This window comes from Peromyscus maniculatus, chromosome 7 (assembly GCF_049852395.1).
Source record: "Peromyscus maniculatus bairdii isolate BWxNUB_F1_BW_parent chromosome 7, HU_Pman_BW_mat_3.1, whole genome shotgun sequence".
Taxonomy (NCBI): Eukaryota; Metazoa; Chordata; class Mammalia; order Rodentia; family Cricetidae; genus Peromyscus; species Peromyscus maniculatus.
Window position 1 is genome coordinate 89,805,662 of NC_134858.1, and position 23,834 is coordinate 89,829,495.

Here is a 23,834-nt window from a genome sequence, read left to right on the forward strand (position 1 = left end):
TCTAGATAATCTTGATGCACTTCTATACATTATTATTTTAAAATGTCAAACTTCCATTTTGCAATAGGACCTGAAAAGCATTGGACTAAGTATGTGGTTCATTTGGAATTATATTTTTATTACAAACTTCAGGAAATGGTTTTCTTAAGTAAAAAGACTTAAGATTTATAGATACATATGCTTAAATGCTTGCTTGCTCATTTATTTAAGAGGTGTTTTTGTTTTAGTTTTAGTGGAAATTCCCAGACGATGGTACAATTTAAAAAATTTTTTTTTAATTTTTTTTTTCTCAATAGGAAACTCTCTTCTTTCTCTTTCTGGGAAGACTCCACACTGCATTTCCAAGCTTTTCTTGCAATTTATGTAACCCTTTAACCTAACTCCAAGAATAGAAGTGATATGTGTTATCAATTCATTGCTTGAACCTCTGTATATGGCTAAGTCCCTCCTCTTCTTTTGTGAATAAACCATATGTTAAAGCCTCAAACAACCTGGAAAGCTGTATATGAAAGAGTACAGAGTCTGGGTCTTAGGATACTGCTAGGTTACCACACATAGCTGCAGACAGAGACATGCCCATTCAGTGGTTACCCGTTCAATGCTTCATTTTTGACCTCCTGTCATTCATAACGGATTGGCGCTAGTGATACAACATTGAAATCATTTGCTAAGGTTAGTTTTTCCAAGTAGAAACCTTAGGTGGACCTGAGCCACAGGGACATTAGGAGGGGAAACAAACCTGAAGTGAGTCACTACCCTGCAGCTACTTCCCAGGAGACTCTGTCTCCCCTATTCCCCTGTGGCAAGGACAGTCTTGGAGCTACTGGTAACAGAAGTTAGCCTGGCAAATACAACAGACTCGGGTAATAACAAGACTCTTAGACTGTACTAATGTTTTCAGTGCCATAAGCTTTACCTATAAAGAAACTTCAACTGCTTAAGCTTAAAAAAAAAAAACCCTCACAAATAACTATAACCATATTTTAACATTAAATAAAATGAACCCTTTTATGCAGAAGGGGACTGTAGTAAAAACCCTTGTTTGGCCGGAGTATGAAATCAAGTAAAGAATAATGATAAATATCCTGAGTTCATAGCAGCAAGCCAGTTCAAGTCACAGACCACCTTGAGCTATGTAAGTTCAGGGTCCATTTGTCAAGCACTGCTGTGCCATGCTCTCAGGGTCTTTTCATGAGAGCCTCACATTTGTCAAGACTTGCTCTCTTATGGCTCACAGTAACATGGAAATTCCTTGTATCATTGCTTTCTATGAAAGAACAATATATCCTATACACACGATTATGTGTGTCCAGATAAACATATGCATAAAGAAGTAGTTGGCCCTTTCCAAGATGATTTCCAGATTTTCTTTTAGTTGAATATACTTAGAAATGCACCAATCACAGGGAAAGAAGAATGAGCTCACTAATCAAATTTCACCTGTAACCCTCTTCCATCATCGTTACATCAACACAGCTCCTCAAAGAACACCAAATGATTCATAAAACGTGAGGTGGGAAAAAATACCTTCCACGTCCTAGGGAAAGTTCCTAGAAAATGTTCCACACCAGGCATACTAAATCAGAAACTTTAAAAGCATGACCAAAGATAGTTTAGCCTGGCGATTCTTCTCAGGCTGTACAATCTCAGGCTGTAATTTGACAAGCACCGTTGTACTATACAAAAGCAGATGCTGATTTTCCTGTGAGCAAGCAACAGTTCAAAACCCAACCTGAATGTTTTCAAGTTAAGGACAGTAATTTTCTATAGAAAGAAAGTAACACTCCTTACACCAAAAGGCACCAAACGATTGTAAAAGCCACATGGCTTTTGAAAGGACGAGAAAAATGCTCCTAGGGAAAGATTTCAGCAAAACTTGAGAGTGCAATCAGGGGGATGATGGAACAAATGTGGTAACCCATTTTATCATTTAGGAAAATATGCAAAGCAGGAAAGTAACTTTTGACATCCTCCTCCCAACAGCTGAAGAGCTTGAAATCCGGTAATGTAAAAAAGCTCCTAGAGGAAGGAGGCCACTCCCCAGGTGATAAGTGAACTTTCTTTCCAAGGCCATCAAAATCCCACTTCCTTTTTGCACCAACCAGTCGGAGAGCTGCTCGGTAGGCGGGGCGGGAAGGTGGACTGCCTGGCTTCAGAGCACAGCTGGAGTGCCGGCTGCTGTCCGGCGTCACTCGGAGTCCCTTTGCGAGGCTTCTGGGAAAGCTGTGCTTACAGCGGCGCCGCTAGCCAGGGCTTGGGACTCAGGACTACCAGGACCCGCCGTCCACATCTCTGACTTCAGCTCCCCCCCGGCTGCTAAGCAAAAGGAGCCTCAGGTGAGCCCAGCATTCTGTGCCACCCAGGACAGAGCTCGTGATCTGTGCGCGCATCGGAGCAGGGTACAAGGATGCGGAGCGGGAGGTGAGGGTGTGTGGAGGGGGGCTGAGCAGGAGCAAGGACTAGGGACCCTTTGGCCTGGCGGCAAAGGTTATGGTCTGGAGACTGGGGGAAGTGACCGGAGACTGGGGAAAGTAGCCGAAAGACCTGGGGTAGTGACCCCGGAAGTGGAGAAAGAATTCAGCCGGAGGCCGTGCTGTCCCCACCATTGCTCAGAAAACCAAACTGGTGTCATTTCCCTGAAAGTCCCCACAGGACCGTCTTCAGCTTAGCCCACTGCTGAGCAGCCCTGAATCTGGGCCAGAAGCTGGGCTCACTTGTAGCTCAGCAGCAGCACTGTTGTCAAATCGGCAGTCCAAGTTTGGTTCCCATTGCAGGAAGGGAAGGGAAGGGGGAAAAAAAATTGAAGAGTCAGTCCTTCAAAGAGCCTGGGAGCTCTTTAACCCGTGTTCCTGTGGATTCTGACTAGAACCCAAGCCATGAGTAGCATTCTAGAATAACAAAGGTGGGAATACAAAGGGGGTAAAGGTCAGAGTGGAGAAGACCACTAGCTCCGGATTCAGGCTTCTGTTACAGCATAGCCTTGAATTCGGACCCAGTTTCTTCATGGATATTCTCTGAAATTGTTAACTAGTACAAGACTTAAAAAAAAAAAAAATGAGTCACTTTTTAAAATCCCATCACTTGTGACGAAATCTTATCTCTGAGTTCCAGGCCATCCTGGTCTACAGAGCAAGTTCTAGGATAGCCAGGGTTACACAAGAGAAACCCTGTCTCGAGAAAAACAAAATAAACGAAACAGCAACAGCAAAAGAGTTCAGTCACTTTGGCATCAGTTAATATAAGTTGCAAGAAAGAACCAAGTGAAAATCAGTTTTCACTCTATCAAGAACTTGACAAAGTCCCCCACACCCGCAGCTCTCCCCCTGGTTCCTGTGTGGATTGATTTCTGTCATCTTATTCCTGGAAATTGGCTATGATCACCTCCCAGTTCCAAGACAAACAATTATACTTTCTTCCGGCTTAGCAATAGAAGCTAAATGGTTAAGTGCAAGTGAAGCGTAATGAAAAGCCCTAGGCAAATTGGGGCTTTTTTCCTTTTTGAATTTTCCTAACAACAGAGCTTTCTACCCAGGCACCTACCACAACAGGGCCACTTTGAATAATGAACAAACACAAGGAGAGAGGGGGTGGTAAGCCAGATAGAGTCCCTGCATCTGGGCAGCTAGCATCCGGCTCCTTGAAGGAGTTTCCAGCAAGGTGGAGACACTGCCTGCGTGGCTGTCTCCTGCGCCCCTCTGGTCATCACCTCCAAATACCTGTCCCCCCTCCGCTGTGTAATTGACACCTTGTTCATTCCCCTGAATGAAGTGAGATTCTAGCTTCAGGATTTCTGCTTGTGTCTCCCCACCTGTCTGTGATGCTCCCTGCACACACCCACACCCCTAACTCTGTGGCCTGGCTGATGATAGATACTTTTTTTTGAATGTGACTTTTATCTATCTTGAGGGCACTGCCACTCCTCCCGTGTAAATCCGTGCCCATCATTTTCACTCAGCATTTTCAGTGTTCTACACAATATACTTAGTTTTCTTATCAGTCCTGGGTCTCTCGGTTTACTGGTGAAGGGTTTGTATAGAGTTTTGCGCCGTCTACAGTATAGACATGTAGACTTTATACTGTCTCTATATAGTATAGACAGTATATATACTATATGTATAGTATAGACAGTATAGACTCTGAATAACCGCTTGAAACCACAGGATACTCACAAAGTGAATATTTCTTCAGGAAGTTTTTATATAAGTATATATGCCTCTGTGTACACAACACATTCTTGTAGTACAGTGTTAAATAAGTAGGACTCAACTGAACCAGCTCTCTAATTAATGTGTGTCAACAAAGGGTTCTGTTCATTTGCAAATTAAATTCTTGGAAAGAAGCTTACCTCGCCATTGAACTACTGATCACAAGAATAAACTCGAACCTGAGGCTTTGCTGTCTTACATAACACAGATCCCTTTTAAAACATTTGCTAACCAATTTCAATGAAAGTTGGAAGGTTGTTTTTTTTTTTTTTTTGGTTGTTTGTTTTTTCTTTTTCAGTGAACCAAAGGCAAGAATATGAAGATGTGAGAAGGAACCATGTTAATTCAGCCAGTTAGTGAGTGTCATCCAACAACAGCTTTAGGTCCTTGGGCTTAGGTGTGCCATTTATTAGCAAGCAAAAAAATACCACATATTAATGAAAGAGCTTCCCAGAAGGGCGTTTTGAAATCATACAGGAACCTAGTAAGCATAACTGGGTTTCGAGACGTATGTCTGCTTCCTTAAACTTACTTTTTGTTCTTGTGAACACTTGACCACTACACCTTCAGTAGTTTCTGGTTCGTGTATAATTTATGTTCATTCAGAGTTTAAGCTTGCTTCCTTTTTATGAGCATGAAACAGAGATGTAGATTTTGAGAGAGAAACTTCCTATTACAAGGGACATTGCATTTGTAAGCAATGTACTTCTTGTACAAGTTTACAGTCAGGGTGCCCTGTCCCCAGACGCTCACCAATACCTTGAAGTACCCATTTGTGGAAATATATGTGCATATTTATCTGCCTTTGTTTGACTATCACCATTTCCACAATTTAACAGATGAAATATGTTCATGTTAAATGTTTACCAAATCTTTCCAAATGCACAAAGCCTACCAAAAAATTTAACTAAAAAGTACTTGAAAATCATTTGGTTTATGACTAACTAAAACATTGCCAAAAGTACTTGAAAATGATTTGCTATGTGACTTACTGCAGTTTTGCCTTACTTCTTGGACTACTACTATTTTTTTTTCTTTACTCACCGTGATATCTCATTCAATTGCTCAGGACTTTGAGATTCTAATAATCGTTTTAAAGCAGTCCGGTGTTGCTGAATCTTGTCAGGGTATATATTGACATTTAGGCTGTGAAGAAAATGTGAGCTGGTTTATCTCCTACAGTGGATAATTTAAGGAGAGGCATTTATTCTTACACATTTTACAAGTAAATTCTAGTTAAACAACCCCAATCTCATTTGTACTTATTTTATAGACATGGCTAATGTTATAATATTCCAAAGTGCTTTTAAAAGCAACAGAAATTTCAAGATCCCAAGAGACAGGTGTTTTCTGTACCATGTATGGATTGTGAAAATGTAATCTTGGTCCCTCGTGGTTTCTCCCTGTCCCAGGTGGGAATGTTTTACAATTATGAAAAAGAACCCGGAAAAGAACTGAGGAGGAGATGGCTCAGTAGATTAAGGCATTTGTGCGAGCACAAGGCTTGCAGGTGGGTCGGCAGAATCGACATATCGGCCCAGCAGGTGTGGCCACTGCCTACAGTCCCAGCTTTCAGGAAGCAGAGAGCGTGGCTCCTATAGTCAGGCTGACTAGATAGGCCAGCTGGAATTGGCCAGCTCCAGGCTTAGTGAAAGTCCCGGTTCAGTAAACAAGGTGAACTGCAATCAAAGAAGACTCCAGATGTCAACTTTGGCCCTCTCAACTACAGTCCATATCTACACACATGCAAACATATCCACATGCATGCATACCTCACACACAGTTGAAAAAAAAAACTTTCTTAATTAAAATTATTAATTAAAAAAGAAACCCCAGAAAAGAAACGGATTTGCTATTATAATAACAAAACAAAAATTATATATAATTGTATTTATATATACTTTATGTATATTAATATGTATATGGTGCCACAATTTCCTATAAATGTGTCACGTAATATAGTTGCAAAGAAGAACTCACTAATCAGGATATTTCTTAAAGTTCTTTATTTGTTCTGAGGAAATGGCAACTCCCTGGTGCAATCTATATGTGAGTTTATTACATACTTTCCCCCCTTTGGGTACATCATAAATATTTTTTCTTTTTTCATGAAAACTTTCTGAAACTTTAAAAAAAACAAGAACAGAAAACACTATGTAAAAGTCATCAGGTTGAAATAATGAGTGGCATGCCTCAACGAGGAACACATTGAAGTTATTTTCAAAGGTGTGCTGACAGAGCTCTGCCAAAGTGAAGGCAGAGGATCATTTCTACAGCTAAGGAGAGCAGTCCGGGTGGGCAGCCCACATGCAGATGCCTTCATTCATTAGACACATGCGGCTGATTTTAAGTGACACGTGGACAGGCTTAGTGGCAACGTAATATTTTACTCTAGAGCCCACACATACAATTTTAAATCTTGAGATGATGTTAACATCCCAGGTGAATAAGAACCCACATTTTATTCTACAGGTTTTTTCTTTTAATAAGTGCCTCTCCTCACAATCATAGATAAAGCCTCAAAATTACTAAATAAAATAATAAGAAAACATCAAAGAGAGACAAACAAATACTATTTGGGGATTTCTGTGCAAGGAGGAAATGTTCTCTAGCTCCCAAGACAAAGGAATCCAGTGTCTTCTCAGTTAGTTACCTTATGCAGACAGAACTTTACACCACCACACTCTTAAGGTCCACCTGACATGGCTTAGGAATTCCCCTCTCTCTGGCATGCCCTTCATTTCCGGTTTCACAGAAATTTTTAGACCAAAACAACCACATTTTGAGAAGAAATATTTTTAAACAAAGATCCCATAGTCAAGCTGACTAGATAGACTAGCGGGAGTTGGCAAGCTCTAGGTTCAGGGAAAAACCTGCCTCAGTAAATAAGGTGAAGTGCAATTGAGGAAGATACCAGGGTCAGTTTCAGCCCTTCAAACTACAGTTCCTGTCTACACACAGGCAAACATACATGTACGCATGCAAATGTACATATATATGCAAATATACATACACACATGCAAATATGCATGTCCACCTGCATGCAGACCCCACACAGTGAAAAAAAAAGTTTTAATTAAATTGTTAGTTCAAAGCTTGAGATGTTGAGTTGGTTTATCTTGAACATTAGATGATTTAGGGAAAGGGATCTCTTCTCATTTTATATTTGAAATCAAAACTATGAAAGGGTTTTTTCCCCAGTTCTGGGCTCTGTTTACAAAATTTAAGAAACATAAAGGATGCAGTCCCTTAACGTTTTTGTTTACTTGAGGTCATAGGCTCAATATAATAATAATATAATAGTATTTTGTGATCTTGCAGAGGTCCAAGTCTGGGTCCCAGCACCTACATGGTGCCTCACAGCTGTCAGTAACTCCAGTTCCAAAGGATCCACAGCCCTCTACTGGCCTCCTCAGGCATCAGGCACACACGGCGCACACACATACATGCAAGCAAAACCACTCAAACACAGACAACAAGAATAAGTAATTCTTAAAAATATAAATAATGCAGGTGAAAACTTAGAATACATTTAACTCACATATTAAATAAAGAATATTACCTATTTCTACTCCAAGATTTGTCTGTCTTTTAATTTAATATTTTATAAAAACTGATATTCCTTTCAATGCATAACCTTTCATAATGAAAATTTGATGTTGAGATAGATGGTCATGGCATTCTGTGTGGATTTCATTTCATGTTTTAAATATATATATATATATATATATATATGTGTGTGTGTGTGTGTGTGTGTGTTCATATAATAGACTATGAAAGATTAACATGGCCCTACATTACCTTATATTCTACTGTAATTACAAATGCTTATTAGTTTATTATTAGCCCTATGGATTAATTAGGGAAAAATATGTATTTGTATTTCTGCCCTTAAGGATTGATGAGAGCCACTGGAACTGGTTACTGGTCAGTTAATACAAAGTCACGTTCCTTTTGTTTGAAGTAAATGCAGAAATTTAATGAATAACACAAATAACTTTTTAGATTTATTTTAGAGTAAACCTATTGAGATTTACTTGATCATTGCTGAACTTCTTGCATACAAAGTACTTAAAATTGGGGTGATAGTACCTAGAAATAAGTATTTCATTAAGATAGGAAATTTTTTACTTAAAACTGCCAGTGACAAACGATTTTGAAATGAAGTAGAAGATGGCATTTGCTTCTTGAGAATACTGGATTTAATTACTTCTGTAGTCACATCGACTGGATGCTTTGTTGCTCAGAACTGCACAGTAGAGGGAGTTAGTAAAAGGACAGCCAACACTGGAGTGTGCCAGAGAAGAGGAGGCGCCAACTGAATTCAGGAGGATCCAAAGTTTTGTAACGGAACTTTCATCTGCTATGCTTCAGTTGTAGCCAGTAGACACCGAGTGAGTTGCCATGTAGAGCACAATATGTGGTACCTGGATAGTAGTGGAAAAAGCTAAGATGGGGTCCAATTACTGGGAACAGTACCGAGTAAAAATTTTTGTTGTAATGCATGCTTCCGCAGTAGTTAGATGCAGAGTCACTCGGATTGTCAAGAATGCTGTTACCGTTAGAACCTTAATCATATTCCCTAGTAAGAAGCAACTTTTAATCCACAGAACAGAATATCAAACCTTCTCAGACTCGAGTTGGGTAGGACAGTCCATAGATCCTGGATTTCAGACTCCAGTCCTATGCCCTGGAAATTCACTTCTGATCCCTTGCTGGACCATCCCTACAGCTGAGCTCAGAGATTCATATATGACCGCATGCTTCTTTTAGAAGTGCAGGTTGTGAAGGCCGCCCATTTAGTTCTACTGCCAGTTGAAGGATATTTCAGTGTTCCCTCTTGGATCCTGTTTCCAAAGACTCTTAGAAATGTGTTCACCATCATGACCAGCTGAAAACTTCTGAAATTTTACTAAGAATGAGAGTATGTGGATGAGGATCAAACCCAAAAGTTTGAGTAAGTAGATCAGGCTAGACTAGACAAATTTGGAAGACTAACCGGACCTGTGCCTAGGTAACTCCTGAGCACCTTGGAGCAGTCACATCACTCTTATAAATCTGTAAATAATGCACTAATGCCAGATATTTTATTCTTTTTTCAGAGTGGTTTAAATCATGGAGAAGCAAAGTAAGTAATTCATGTCGAATATTTAGGTTTCTGCTTTATAATATCATCTGATAAGGCATTACTTGATTGTAATGTTTCATTCAGTTCTTGAAATTGCTTTTTTGATTCACTGTTATGCTATTATCCTCACTGTCTTATTCAGTATTCTAGCATAGAAAAGATAGACACAAATGTCAATGATACCATATAATTAGTAACAAGAAAGCCACAGAGGCTGGGCGGTGGTGGCGCACGCCTTTAATCCCAGCACTCGGGAGGCAGAGCCAGGCGGATCTCTGTGAGTTCGAGGCCAGACTGGGCTACCAAGTGAGCTCTAGGAAAGGCGCAAAGCTACACAGAGAAACCCTGTCTCGGAAAAAAAAAAAAAAAGAAAAAAAAAGAAAGCCGCAGAGAAAGGTATATGTTAGGCGTACAGATATGTATGTTGGGTAGAGCATACTATGTCTTATTTTCTGGGCTTTTGGGCACAATTTATATACATAATGATTATTCTAGTCATACTAATCAAAGAATAACATTTTTTGTTATCGTTCATTATGAAAAGTGTTCAGATGTACACTTTGATGATGTGTGTTTTATAACATTCACATCATTTAGAATTTCATAATATTGATCAGGTTGTTTCTATTCTTTTTTCCCTCTCAGAAAAGTTCTAAGTAAAACATATATTAAGTCTACAGTAAAATATTTTGCCTTATTAAAATTTAGGTTCTGAGAAGAAAAACATTACATATCTTGGAAAATATTACTAGTCAAATTATTTTCTCAGAAATGTATTTTTTTCTTTCTTTCATCTTTGTTGAGATTGTCAAAATTATCCATATCTTATGATAATCTAGCTTTGACGAGTATATTTGACAACTTTCAGGCCATACCACTTAGTCTTCTTAATGACTTTCGTCTCAACACAAATTTTCATAAAACAAAATTAAAGCCATTGAAATATGAATTTGTGTAGGTTTGTGCTGTTTTATATGCTACAAGCTCATTCAGCTTAGAGAAATTCATTTGACCATGGGCAAGTCACTTTTTTAATCATTATATTCAAATAGTTACATGCATATAGGTACATTTGTGCCTAAAAAGAAATAAAATGTGCATGTACATGATTAAGTTTATATAAAATATATACATATCTATATGTATATATATAAATAAAATTAAATATCCTTTAGTGATAGTTATCTCATAGGTCTATGATTTTTCTAAGCTACTTATGTTAAATTCCAAAAACATAAAATACATGCCATTCTTTCAACCATATGAATCAGTTTTCGTAGTGTGATTGAATCAAAAGTCTCCTTCAGGTCAGCTCTTTTCCAGGCCATGAACTCAAGGCTGTTTCAGTTCTACATGGCACACCGTCTTGGCACTGTGTGCTGCTCTTCCCGATGCACATCTCATTTAAGCTGACATGCATGTACCTCTCTCCCTGAACTGCAGGCATGCAAACAGAGGCCCCTCACCCAGGAACACACTTGCCAGCTGGGTATGGCCCTCAGTATCCACCGGGAGCCTTCCAAGGTAAAATACTTGTTGCAGAAGGAAAAGTAACACTAATCATTTGAAATTCGGAAGGGAGAGAAAGAAGGGGTGGGGCACACATGTCTTTATCTTAGTAATTCTTTTTCAAGAAATTATATGAAAGGAATTTTGGCAGCTTCGCTCTTTTTTATTTTCTTTTGTCCCATGTGTTTTCCATAGGAATATTTTTTATAGAGGGCCAGTAAGGGTTATTTATAAAGAAAAGCTGTAAAATCTGGAGCATGTTTGTATTGAGCAACAGTGTTTCACTTAAACACACTTTTAAGAGTTAATTTTATAGACTGCTCATCTGTTGTGAAGACTGTGATCATGTCACAAGAATTAGGACAGTTTTCCATGGGTGTTTTTGAGTCATACAGGACTGGGCATTAATTGTGTTCAGTGAAGTCATGAATTAGTGCAAAGGCTCCTTAACACTGGAAGCTACTTAGGGTTCTTGTTATTGCTTTGCGACATGGATGATGGACAGCTTTATTCTTAACCAGGCTTAAAGATGCAGGTCTGTAATCCCAGAACGTAGTAAGATAAAGCAGGTAGATGGTAAATTCAAGCATTTATTGAAAGCCTGATGCAAGATAAAAAACACAAATAAGGCCAGGATGAAGCAAATTTGTAGAATGCTTGCCTTGTATGTGTAGAGAACACAAATTCAATCCCCATTACTAAAATAGAACAGAAAAAATATGTTAATGGTTTAATTATGATGATTCTTGTTTTTCGTGTCTCAGAAAATTAGATGAATCATATCATTATATACTAGGGATACAAATCTTATGTCTCATTTTGAACCAATGCATAAAATAATGGAAAGATTTCCATGTAGCAAAAGGAGTTGTCAGCATTATCCAACCTTTGCAAATGCCAAAGTAGATGGTTTATCCAGATTTTCCAGTAGCAGGCTATCCACGTCTTCAAAAAACAACCTGAAGGTTACTATCATAGTGCTCTGATTGGGAAGAAGGGTTTATGCAGTCTGTTCTCTTTGCTGAGCAAACAGATTGTCATAGATACTGCTCTGTGGAGCCCAGATCTTTATCAGATGTTTATAATTAAAGAATACGGTCCGGCTAAGTTTCATGGTCCTCACGTAGTCGTTGGCAGCCATGCCTTCACTTAAGAGCAACTTAGATGTAGCAGAACAAGGACATTAGTAGACCTGTGATTTCAGGGACTGGTAATTTCTGAATTACCAGGTTCTTTTACTATGAGACCAGGCTTGAGAACCTCTGTTGAATTCCCAAAATACGATGTTGGGAGAATTTCCAGCAAATGTAAAATGTGAGCCAGAGAGTTAGAGAATGGTTTGGTCTGCCTCATAGTTAACTTAGAGTAGGCACGTGTGTCTCCCTCTTTTCTCCTGGTGAGGGCCTTGGTGTACTCTTTCATTCCACTTTAACCACATCTCATCAGTCCTTCACATAGAGAGCCCTTTCCTTCTCATGGCTATGGATCAGGGTAAAGTAATCTACAGAAAGCAACCACCTCCTGTGCCACCATCCTGTTCACAGATTCCTTCACATCAATGCACGTTTTTGTTTGTTAATGGATGGAAAGCTGACTGTAAGCCTCTTGAGTCAGTTCTTTTTGTACCCCTGAATTCTACATGACAGCCTGCCATAAATTTCTCCTTGATGATCCTTTGCCATTATAGTCAGAAATTATGAAGGCAATTAAGGAGCATTGTGAGGTATAGTAATTTTTCTAAGCCTTGTTTTTGAATGAGACATGGATTTTTGTCAGAAGTGTTTTATTTATCAACTGTGGATTCTAAGTGTGAAATCATAGATGCATATAATCCTTTGAATATATATTCCATTTCTATGTAGTAGCTAGTCTGTAGATAGACTTAGGAAGCTCACTGTAATCGTTCCTCATTGGAGACTATGTAGCATACTTGTATTAATTCAGTCCTGTTTTCTGTTAATTATTGAAAAGTTTGCTTGGGCCTGGAGAGTTGATATAGTAGTCTCTTACAGAGGACCTTGGTTTGATTCCCAGCACCCATATGGTGGTTCACAATGGTCTGTAAGTCCAACCTGAGGGAATCTGATGCCCTCTTCTGACTGCCACAGGCACCACACATGTACATGGTACACAAACATATATACGGGAAAACCCCCCATATACATAAAATAATAATAAAAAAAATTTTCTCCTAGCTTTTGTTATATTCTTTGGCTAATCAACTGTATTTTCTAGAGCTTAGATGGAACTACATAGTAAGATTTAAATTTATAATCATAAGGATGGAGATCTATTTTTTCAGTGGACAAAAAGAACTTCAGAGGAATACACTGAATTAAAACTCCTGGCAAAGAAGTAGCTGGAATGTACTACAAAGAATGATTTGTCTTTAACTACATACTAGGATTTCTCAGCAGTGACATGATAATATTTAAGTTAAACAGTCCTTTTTTTCCATGGAATTTATCATCTTTGCTGGATGATGTTTATTTAGTAACACTCCTGGATTCCACCCACCAGATCACAGCACCATCCTCCTTCCCAGTTCAGGGGTTCTGGAAATGGTCCATATATTCCCAGTTCTTCCTTTAGGAGATGGAGAAAACTCTTTCCTGGGTCTCTATACATAGGGTATGCTGCTTTCTGAAATCACAGAATTATCCTCTGTTCAGACTGTCGTATCTTTAGGACAGAGATTGTTTTCTTCCCCATTCCCAGTTATTAGAACCTATTTCCTGTCAGATAAAAGTTACAGCTTCATATAAATCCTATAGGATTTCTGAGGGGATAACTCAGTTTATAGATGATTGGGCTACTTCTAGTGAACTGGTTTTTCTGTGAAATTATGATTTACTTCACTTGCTTTCATTTCAGGACCTCCAGAACAGAATGGCTTCCCCACACCCCAGTATGGCTACCAAGGACCCCAGGGTCCTTACCCAGGGCCCCAGGGTCCCTATGCAGGGCCTCAAGCTGGCTTCCCAGTCCCACCAGGAGGCTACGCAGGTGCTGGCCCAAGTGGCTTTCCTGTCCAAAATCAGCCAGCGTACAATCATCCAGGTGGGCCTGGAGGGACCCCATGGATGCCAGCACCGCCTCCTCCACTGAACTGTCCACCTGGGTTGGAGTACTTAACTCAGGCAAGTGTAAATGCATGAACTACTCATGAATGAACAAATGCGTGCTTTAAGTTTTTAAGCTGGAGTACCAGACCCCCCAAAAAATTCATAAAAGTCTAAAATAGAAAAATAACATTTTCTACTACTAGATACTTCTAATTCTGCTAGGTTCGATTCACTTTTTAAGGAGAATATTAGTGTGCAAAGTGTTTATGTTTTCTGTAATTTTGAATTTACCTAGACAATGGTTATTAAGCACTGTTTTGAATTCATTTTCCTACTCAGTTCATGATGTATTTTTTTTCTTTTCACTGAATCATTATAGGAAAATCTCTGCTATACAGATGTTATAATCATCATGATTCTCAGAAGAAGACAACATGGTGCAAAAAAATTATATACCTTGTCCACGACAGTGGGCCTGGCCTTCTAATCTGGACTTTGGGACTGAACTCGGTGTTCTTTTATGTTGACACCAATTCACGCCCTCATGATATGACTCATATTTTTACCACCAATAAAACTCACCTATGCTCTTGCATGTATCCCTTGAATGGTACAGTTTTTTAAATCCTACAGATAAAAAACGCCATGCATATGCCGAACTACTTGATAACGAGTTACAGCTGTGTTGTTTTTTCAACAGTGCAGAGGCTGTACTTTAATCTACTGCTGTTTTAGCCAACAAATATGGTTCCGCAATTACTGGCCTGCTTGCTTCTCTGGCGCTGGCCCGACCTCTCAGGCTGCAGCCTGGCAGGAATTCTGTTCCCGCGGGCACTGGCTCTGTTGCTGCTGCCAAATAAAGCTTTTAATTAAATCTCTATTGTTCTGTTTATCAGTAAGACTCAAAAAGGCTGGGGTGAAAACCTGCTAGCTCAGAGAAGTTGGGCAGCAACTAAACTAGCTGACCGTCTCTCTCTGCTGGCATCTCCAAAAGAGAGCATCCTTCCACTCTGCCAAAACAAAAGAACCCAGCCAGACACTCTGTGACTCTCTATGATTACTTTCTGTCAACTGGTTGCTGACTTGGCCTTCTGACCCAAGGTTTATTTTATTTAATTAACACAAACATAAACTCAGGGTTCACAGTGTGATCAAATATTCTACAATACAGCAGTATGACTTTTAGCCTTTATTTGATAAAGGAAATTAGGTGAAATAGGAGCAATAAATATGTTCAATTGATAAACATAAGCAGATAGCCTTGAGATAACCATCCAGTTCTCAGTCAATCCAGCATCTCTGTGGATACTCTGTACTAACCACTTAATTTTCCACAGGTTACTCAAAAGTGTAAGTCTTATCAATTATTTGATCATAAAATAACTTCAAAACAGATTTTATAAAATTAGGATCCTATATGTATCAGGAAAAATCTACCCATACTACAAATGATGTCACTGATCACACATGTTATTTTTTTATCTGGTAGAACAGATGCTTTAATAAATTGATTGAAGTGTTAATGAATATTCCTTGAGAAACTTTTAGAAAGAATGATGTTTTACACATACTGGGACTTGTTGTAAATCAGATTTATTTGACCAAAATGTTATCTTATAGTAAATAATTTCCACAAATGTTTGCAAATGTAAAGATATTATCTTATAAGTAGAAAGCAATATGAATATGAAATGTTGATTACTTCAAGTATTCTCTTTTTTCTATAACAGATAGATCAGATTCTGATTCATCAGCAAATTGAACTTCTGGAAGGTGTGTATCCATTGTAATGATGGTATTTCTAGAAACAGGGGCAGTTCATACTGTTAAGGGCCTGCCAGTTGCCTCTCCTACAGCACTATTCTGTGGGAGGTTCAGCCAGGAGGCTACAGACAGCTCTCTTGCGGTGGTCCTTCCTAATGCTGCAATCCTTTAATACAGTTCCTCTTGGATATATAAGCTTTAAAATACTGTAGTGTGCCGGGCGGTGGTGGCGCATGCCTTTAATCCCAGCACTTGGACGGAAAATTAGAGGCTATAAAATGTTTTTAAATTTCATGACCAAGCTCAAGATTTCTGAGGTTAAAAATATTAAAAGAGAAATAAATTGGATAATAATTGTCTGCTAAAAATCAGTTGAGTGACAGCCAAGTGTTGAAAGAAGTTCCCATGAAGGCTGAGCTCAGGGACTGTCTCAAGACTCACCAAAGGCACGTCAATGAGTTCATCATGACAAAGAACATCTCCAGATAACCAAAAGTCCTTACACATAGATGGCATAGGGTATTTTGAGCTTCGGCAAATTTTAAATAATTATTCATGGTTTGGGGCAGACTTTTGATGAACCATAACCCTAGTATCAGAGGGCTGTGAACAAGGAACGATATTTATTCTGTCTTCCTGGCTGAACCTTAAATAGAAGATCCCAGCGTGAGAGTCAATATAACAAGTATTTGAAACTCTCTGGGTGGGAGGACTTAGCACCCCTCTGTTGGTCATAACCCTTGTAGGCTGTGAATTGAAGATATGGCTGCTAAGCACTATTGCCCTTGTCTAAAACCTCCCTTCCACTTTGAATTGTTTATTTCTGAGCTAAACATGGCTTCCCTGGCCCAATGTCCTGTTCGGATTCACTTCCATTTTCATTCTCCTTATTCACATCTGTGCTTTTAGAAAAATCCTTCTCATTGCTTTTGCTCAAATGGTGGGGAAAAGGCACTGCATGCGTGCACACACACACACACACACACACACACACACACACACACACACACACACACACTCACACTGATTCAATTCACAGACTATAAACATAACAATCACTCTGTAAGCTCTAAAGCAAAACTCTGCCAGATGAGAAGACTGGGCATTTATCCACACACCTAGCCCCTCCTTCTCCCTCAGAACTCCACCACCACAGACACTGAAGCCCCCTCGTGATAGTCCATGGAGGTGGAGATGGAGCTTGCTCCCTTAGGAAGTCTCACATACGGACGACGCCTTTCCTTCTTACCTTCATCTTCTTCTCCTTTCCCACTGCCCTGTCCTGAGTCCAGATCATCTCTGCACTGCTTGTCTCCCATTTCCCACTGTTCCCTGCAGTCTCAGGCACACCTTCCCACTGCTACCTTAGGAGAGAGTCACTGTTCCTAACAAAGTGGTGAATGTGGTTTCCCCTGTGTGTTTTCAGTCTTAACAGGCTTTGAAACGAATAACAAATATGAAATCAAGAACAGCCTTGGGCAGAGAGTTTACTTTGCAGTGGAAGATACTGACTGCTGTACTCGAAACTGCTGTGGAGCAGCAAGACCTTTCACCTTGAGGATCCTGGATAATCTGGGCCGAGAAGTCATGACTCTGGAGAGACCCCTGAGATGTAGTAGCTGTTGCTTCCCCTGTTGCCTCCAGGAGGTCAGTGTGAAGTTCCTACAGCAGCCGAGGAGTGCAACAGGAGTTTTCAAGCATGCATTAAACCTGGACTGTGTGGCTCTGGTTACATTCAACATGCAATCTTCTTGCTTTTGTAGATAGAAATCCAAGCTCCTCCTGGTGTGCCAGTCGGTTATGTGACTCAGACCTGGCACCCTTGTCTGCCGAAGTTCACTCTCCAAAACGAGAAGAGGCAGGATGTTCTAAAAGTTGTTGGTCCTTGTGTTGTGTGCAGCTGCTGTTCAGACATTGACTTTGAGGTAAGAAGTATCATAGTGTTCATAGGATGTGCTTTGCTGACATGAAAAGAATATACTACTCCTATAGGATGTCGCTAATGCATGGCCTAAATAGTTTGAACTGATGTGTGCTCATCTGGTTAATGATTAACAATTACTCTGATTAAAGGTCAGTGTAGATAAAAAGCAGAGGTCTGTAGTGGGGAAAAAAGAGAAAGAAAAGTTAAAAAAAAATCTAGCACTTAAAACATTTGTATATTTTGGTGAGGAGATAGCTTGGTTGACAAAGTGCTTGCTGTACAGGTATAGTAATCTGCATTTGGATCTCCAGCATCCATGTAAAAAGCATGACGTAGAAGCAAATGCCTATGTTCCCGCACTGAGGAGATAGAGACAAATGACTGTCTGGGACTTGCTACCTAACTGCATTAGGAGTTCAGAGACACAGTCTCAAAAGTAAGGTTGAGGGCAGTCAACCATATGTCCACAGACTTGGCTTCCACACAAATGCATACTGATGTTTTCAGACATAAACACCTACATACACACAGTATACACACATACATACTAACTGGTTATACTTTGTATTACACGATTTAAATTAGAAGAGTAACCAAGCCTCTAAAGTGGGTTTCCCGGACCCTTTCTTCCTTCTTCCGTTGTTCTGCATTACAAGCTCCAGCTGTTCTAGGGAAAGTCTGCACTTTTGATATTTAGAATTCTGACCAAGATGTCAATCTATATTTCCCCTGGAGGAGGTGGGACACAGTCATTTGCCTATATGTCACCTTCTTACATGAATGCTGAGGATCCAAATGCAAACTAATATACCTTACTAAGGACAGTTTCAATATGATTAGTTTAAATGTCTCATCTTAGATGAGGTTTTACTTTTCACAGGTTCCATTACCCATAGTCAACAATGGCTCTGATAATATAAAATGGAAGGTTCCAGAAGTAATACTCTATAAGATGTAAATTACACCCTATTTCCAGTAGTGTGAACTAACCTGAGGCTGTCCTGCTCCATCCTGACTGGATGTGAGCCATCTTCCTGCACACCCTCCACAAGGTCCTACACGAAGCATCTTAAACGTCAGTCAGGAAACCCGCTCTTCTGCTCTATCACTGGATGACCAAGAAGCCTTTATGCATTAGCCCAATGGTTTTCAACCTTTTGAATGCTGCGACCCTTTAATGCAGTTCCTCGTGTTGCTACTTCTTAACTGTAATTTTGCTCCTGTTTTGAATCATAATATAAATATCTGATATGTGACCCCTGCGAAAGGGTTGTTGGACCTCCATAGGGGTCATGGCCCACAGGTTGAGTAACTATTAGCCAAAACCAGCCACATAACCTCTTCAGCCTTCACCTCACTCCCTAGCACTGTTCAACTCACTTCGTCAAGGGAAGGGTTAATAGAAAATAAGATTTTTGAGAGAGACACGCATTCCCATAACTTTCATCATAGGGTATTATCATATTTTTCTATTTTACTGACGTCTTTTTAAAAATGTTTAGTTTTCTTGATTTATACAATAAACACTGTAACAGGAATTGTATGAACAGTAAACCATTTTGCACTTTGCTAAGTACTGTTTGCATCTCCAGTCCTTTATCAGTATCAGTCTTGGTTTATGTGGCCCTTTATGACTGACTATAAATGCTTAAGTGACAGCTATTGCCTATAAAATACTAAAATATTACAAAAGAGGATTTGTTTTAAGCCAGCTTATCAAAATGATGCAACTATAATCGTCCTTGATTTCATGTCAACATCACTACGTTCACATCATGCATGACCTTTAGGTCAGCTGAGTTTCTGTGTATTGATGGGAGCTCAGGTAGATGGTCCTAACTTAGACCAGGAAGTGACCTCCCATCTGCTCAAGGAAAGTGGGTCCTAGGATTTCAGACACCATATTTCATTGCCTGGGGGACCAGCCTCCAGCAGCACAGGGCTCAAAGGGAATCTATGGAGTCAGCACATACTAATAATACTTTTTTATCTGAGGGGGTAAGGGGAAAAGCTACTCTCTCTCGATGATTTCCTTTATTCTTCTGTGTTCTTCATTCTGTGTTCTATATTCTCTTTTCTTATCTCTATCCAGAAATGTTCTTTCTGTCTTTTTGATGTTTTCCTTCAACTTCAATTTTCTTGATGTTTCCCTTCTCTCTTATTCTTGATGTTTTCTTTCTAACCCATTTTAACTCTATTCTTTCCCTTACAGCTTATATACCCCAGCAAAAATTTTCAGGCAATATAAAAATCATAATGTGGTTATATTCTGTTTTTCAAGTGAATGATTACAATGAATACAAGTAAAAAAAAAAAAAGCATGTTTTCCACATCCCTTAATATGATTAAACATTTTACATATTATAGATGAAAAACAAATTATCCCAAGAACCCACATACATTCATACCCAAGCAACTTGATTAACAGAGTATAAACAAGTAAGATATTCTTTTACTGGCAGGCTGCGTTTTGTGGTTACAAAGAAAGGACCAATCACTTTATTACTTATCTTGAAAGGTAATCTTATCAGGAATCACAAATATAAACTTTTATACATGAAAAAGTATCAGTCAGGGGCTGGAGAGATGGCTCAGAGATTAAGAGCATTGCCCACTCGTCCAGTGGTCCTTTGTTCAATTCCCAGCAACCACATGGTGGCTCACTACAATCTGTAATGAGATCTGGTGCCCTCTTCTGGCCTGCAGGAATACATGCGGGCAGAACATTGTATACATAATAAATAAATCAATCAACCTTTTTTTTTTTTTTTAAAGGCAGTTAAAAAATCCTTTAAAAAAAAGTATCAATTAGCTCTACTTTAAATCTTTAGGGTATATATCCAATCATCAATAGTTTTTTATATCAGGAGATTGAGGGCAGAAACGGGTATAAGGAATTGGTCATCCCTGTTGGTTATCAACCCATCCTAGCAAGAAAGGCACATCAGCTAATGATAATTGGGCTGCTTTGTCTTGTCCCCTGACCTTAATGAGTTCACTCAACTATGTGCTTTTCTAAAACTTTAGACTATCTTCTTGGGTTGTTCACCTCAAAGCTATTTGACAAAAACATCTTAGGTTTAAGTTATTTTCAAAGCTTTGTTTCAGCTGTGATGCACTCCTAAACCTGTGAACACATCTCCCAACATTAAGGTTAAAAGAGTTTAAGCTAGCTGGGCTACTGGGACTCAACTGTTTTTCTTAATCATTAAGCTAAGCCGCAGTCTGTATGGCTCCTCAATAGAAACTCATGTTTTCTAGCTATGTGACACTTCCTTGTTTCAATTTTTTTTTATCATCAAAACTCTATTTAAACTAACATTATTATTATTAGTATCAATTAGACAGTACAGCTTAGGAAGAAATCATCTTCATAATGATCTACAGGTGAAAATGCCCAGTAGAACAGGATGTTTCCATGAGATAAACACTACATTACAGGCAGTGGGGATATCCCCACACCCATTCACACCATGCCAGATACCAGAGAAAGATGGCAGCAGCAAACATGTAAAGGCACAGCAGAAGAAAAAAACATTCTGCAGTCCGTGGTCTCAGAGCTTTTTCTATTTGAGATTCACCTATCAGGGAGTTGGCTCCTAGTGGCTGACACCTTGAACTTCAATTGCCACCTGCTGTTCCTCTGACATGGCCACCAGCACTAGGACTGTACCCACAGCTGCTCAGTAGGTGATACTACTCATTGGATGCACATCCAGGCGAAGCCAGTTAGCCATGGTCAACACTCAAGTCATCTGCCATCCCTGTCATCAAATTAGATGTATAACAAAACCTAATTCTCAAGGACCACAAAATGTACTATGCCTGGTGTGGGTGTGGAGTAAAGGTACTATTCAACGAGCAATAATTTGTGACTTCATTCATATTAGAAGTAAACATAAACACAGTTAAGGTACCATCCTCCTCCAGCCACACCAAGATGTTGTCTACCTCTGAATGTCCCCATGTGAACTTGGTGGATCCTGTCAGAGGCCCGGGCTTTAAAGGAGGCTGTTCCCTCCTCTGATGCCTTTTGCAGGTTTGGAAAGGACATACCTCCTCTTCATTTGCTTCATGCCTATGTATACATACTTTGGTGAGCATCCACGTGCCCTCTATGGAGTGGCTTTAGTTAGTGCCCTATCTGTTCTACTGTAAATTGGGGCCTTGGACTTTCCTTCCACAGAGCCCCAAATCAGAACCTTTTTCACATTGGCAATCTGATTTTACATGCTTCTCTTCTCATATTTTTTACTCTGCATTTGTTATCAAGTCCTACCCCATCTCTGCCCCAGGAGCCTTCCATGGAGCTTCTTATTGGTTCCTTCCACTCACCAGCTGGTCTTTCTTGACTTTTGCATTCCATGAGCCCCTACTGCCCACCACACATGGGTAGCAGTGAGCCTCTACCACATTTAAATGTCAGACTACAAGAAAGCTAAGTTTCTTAAAGCAGCATTTGAGCAGTAGTTGCAATTATTATTTTCCCAATGGTTCTAGAAAGTATATCAGTGAAGTATTAAAAAATTTTTTTCCATTGAAATTTTTTTTGCCTTAAGTGTCAAAATTTATATTGTCTGTCTCAGCAGGAACCAGAAAATGTTAGTTTTGTCAGTCTACAATTAATAGTTCTAGGGACCTACCTAAATCTACGGGTGCTTACTAGTTTATAAAATCTAATGCAATATTTGTTTCATTGAATTGCAAATTTGAAAGTATGCTTGACATTTAGTTTTGGGAAATGTTTATGACTTTATTTTTGTTATGCAGCTCAAATCTCTAGATGAAGGATCTGTAGTTGGCAAAATTTCCAAGCAGTGGTCTGGTTTTGTGAGAGAGGCCTTCACAGATGCAGATAACTTTGGGATCCAGTTTCCCCTAGACCTTGATGTGAAGATGAAGGCTGTGATGCTTGGAGCATGTTTCCTCATAGTAAGTCTGTTCCTGCTAATCCTCTTTATCAGTGGTTTTCTTAGTGTCATTCTGAAATCATTCACCAAATTGTGTATTTTGGATTGACTTATTCCAGTATTCCAGAATGGCTTATAAAATGAACATGTTTTTATATCAGTACTCACAGTTCAAATTGGTCTGATTCCTTTTAACATGACACTGGACACAGTCTAGTACAAGTTGATGGAAGAGACTATGTCCACCCATGAGACAAAGGTCTTGGGGCTTTCAGTTATTCTACGACACAAAATTGGTGCTTTGGGGAAGATAGCGGTTTTTTAGGCACAGACTAGATCATGAAGAATTTAATTAACCTGCTCATTTAAAATTAGGCAAAGTTGTTGGAAATCCAACTTTACAAAGATAAATCCTGATGACTGTGATAACTGGTTTGAAAGGAAGTGGCTGTGCAATTGTTCAAGCCAAGAGATTAGCAAATCGATAGAAGGGGAGCACGAAAATAAGAGAGATCCAAGAAAGTCTCTACGATTTGATAGAAATCATAGAGGAAATGTCAGGTTAGACTTTCAAAGGGCAATACGGTCTGGGGAGACAATAAGCCTGCTCAGAAGAGAGCTGCCGACCAAGGGCCAGTGAACTCCAACTGTTACGCTTTCTGACTAAGAAGGCTGCATCAGACCAAGTCAGAAGCAGAACCTGGAACTCTTGTTACTAGAGGCAGTCCGTTTCTAGAAAGGACTAGCAGGAGTAAAGGAAACAAGATAAAAAAAGATTTCAAGGGGGATATGTAAACATGGTATCTCGAGAATTGATGACGGCGATAGTCGGGGAGAAGGGGTGAATTGATTACTATTAAAATGGGGAGGGAAGGCGGAGCTTGCGGAGCTCTATTTTCCCATTGTTCTGGTGCTGTTTAGTTTTTAAAACTTGCCTTTGTATGTGAGGATTGTTCTGTTTTGTTGCTGAAAACTTTTCTTTTTGTTTTATTCAGGATTTCATGTTTTTTGAAAAAACTGGAAACGAGGAACAAAGAGCAGGAGTATGGTAGAAGTTTCTTGAGATTCCTCAAGAGATTGAAGGACTACATTCTGATGGATACTATCTAAAAGGAACATACATGGCTTTTTGTCTTTTCTGAAATAACTGTATCAATTAACCTATGATGCCTATACCTCCCGTTGTACAATTGTGCTTTCAAATTATAATTTATTTTCTATACTTCTGTCATATATTTGGTTTTATACATTCTTAAAGTGTTCACTGTGAATTAGTGCATTTTTACACATAGAAATGAGCTTGTCAAAGAAAAATGCTTCGGCTCACAA

General features: G+C 39.3%; 1 protein-coding gene across 1 annotated transcript; it reads left to right on the top strand.

Moving 5' to 3' along the window:
- Nucleotides 1-294: 294 nt before the first annotated feature.
- Nucleotides 295-23,727, top strand: LOC102914150 (phospholipid scramblase 1). Its single transcript, XM_006986946.4, has 9 exons — nucleotides 295-2,336; nucleotides 9,308-9,333; nucleotides 10,777-10,857; nucleotides 13,717-13,982; nucleotides 15,638-15,680; nucleotides 17,098-17,318; nucleotides 17,435-17,596; nucleotides 22,366-22,527; nucleotides 23,501-23,727. The coding sequence occupies exons 2-9, from the start codon at nucleotides 9,321-9,323 to the stop codon at nucleotides 23,555-23,557; spliced, it is 1,005 nt and encodes a 334-aa protein (XP_006987008.1). The 5' UTR covers nucleotides 295-2,336; nucleotides 9,308-9,320; the 3' UTR covers nucleotides 23,558-23,727.
- Nucleotides 23,728-23,834: the final 107 nt, after the last annotated feature.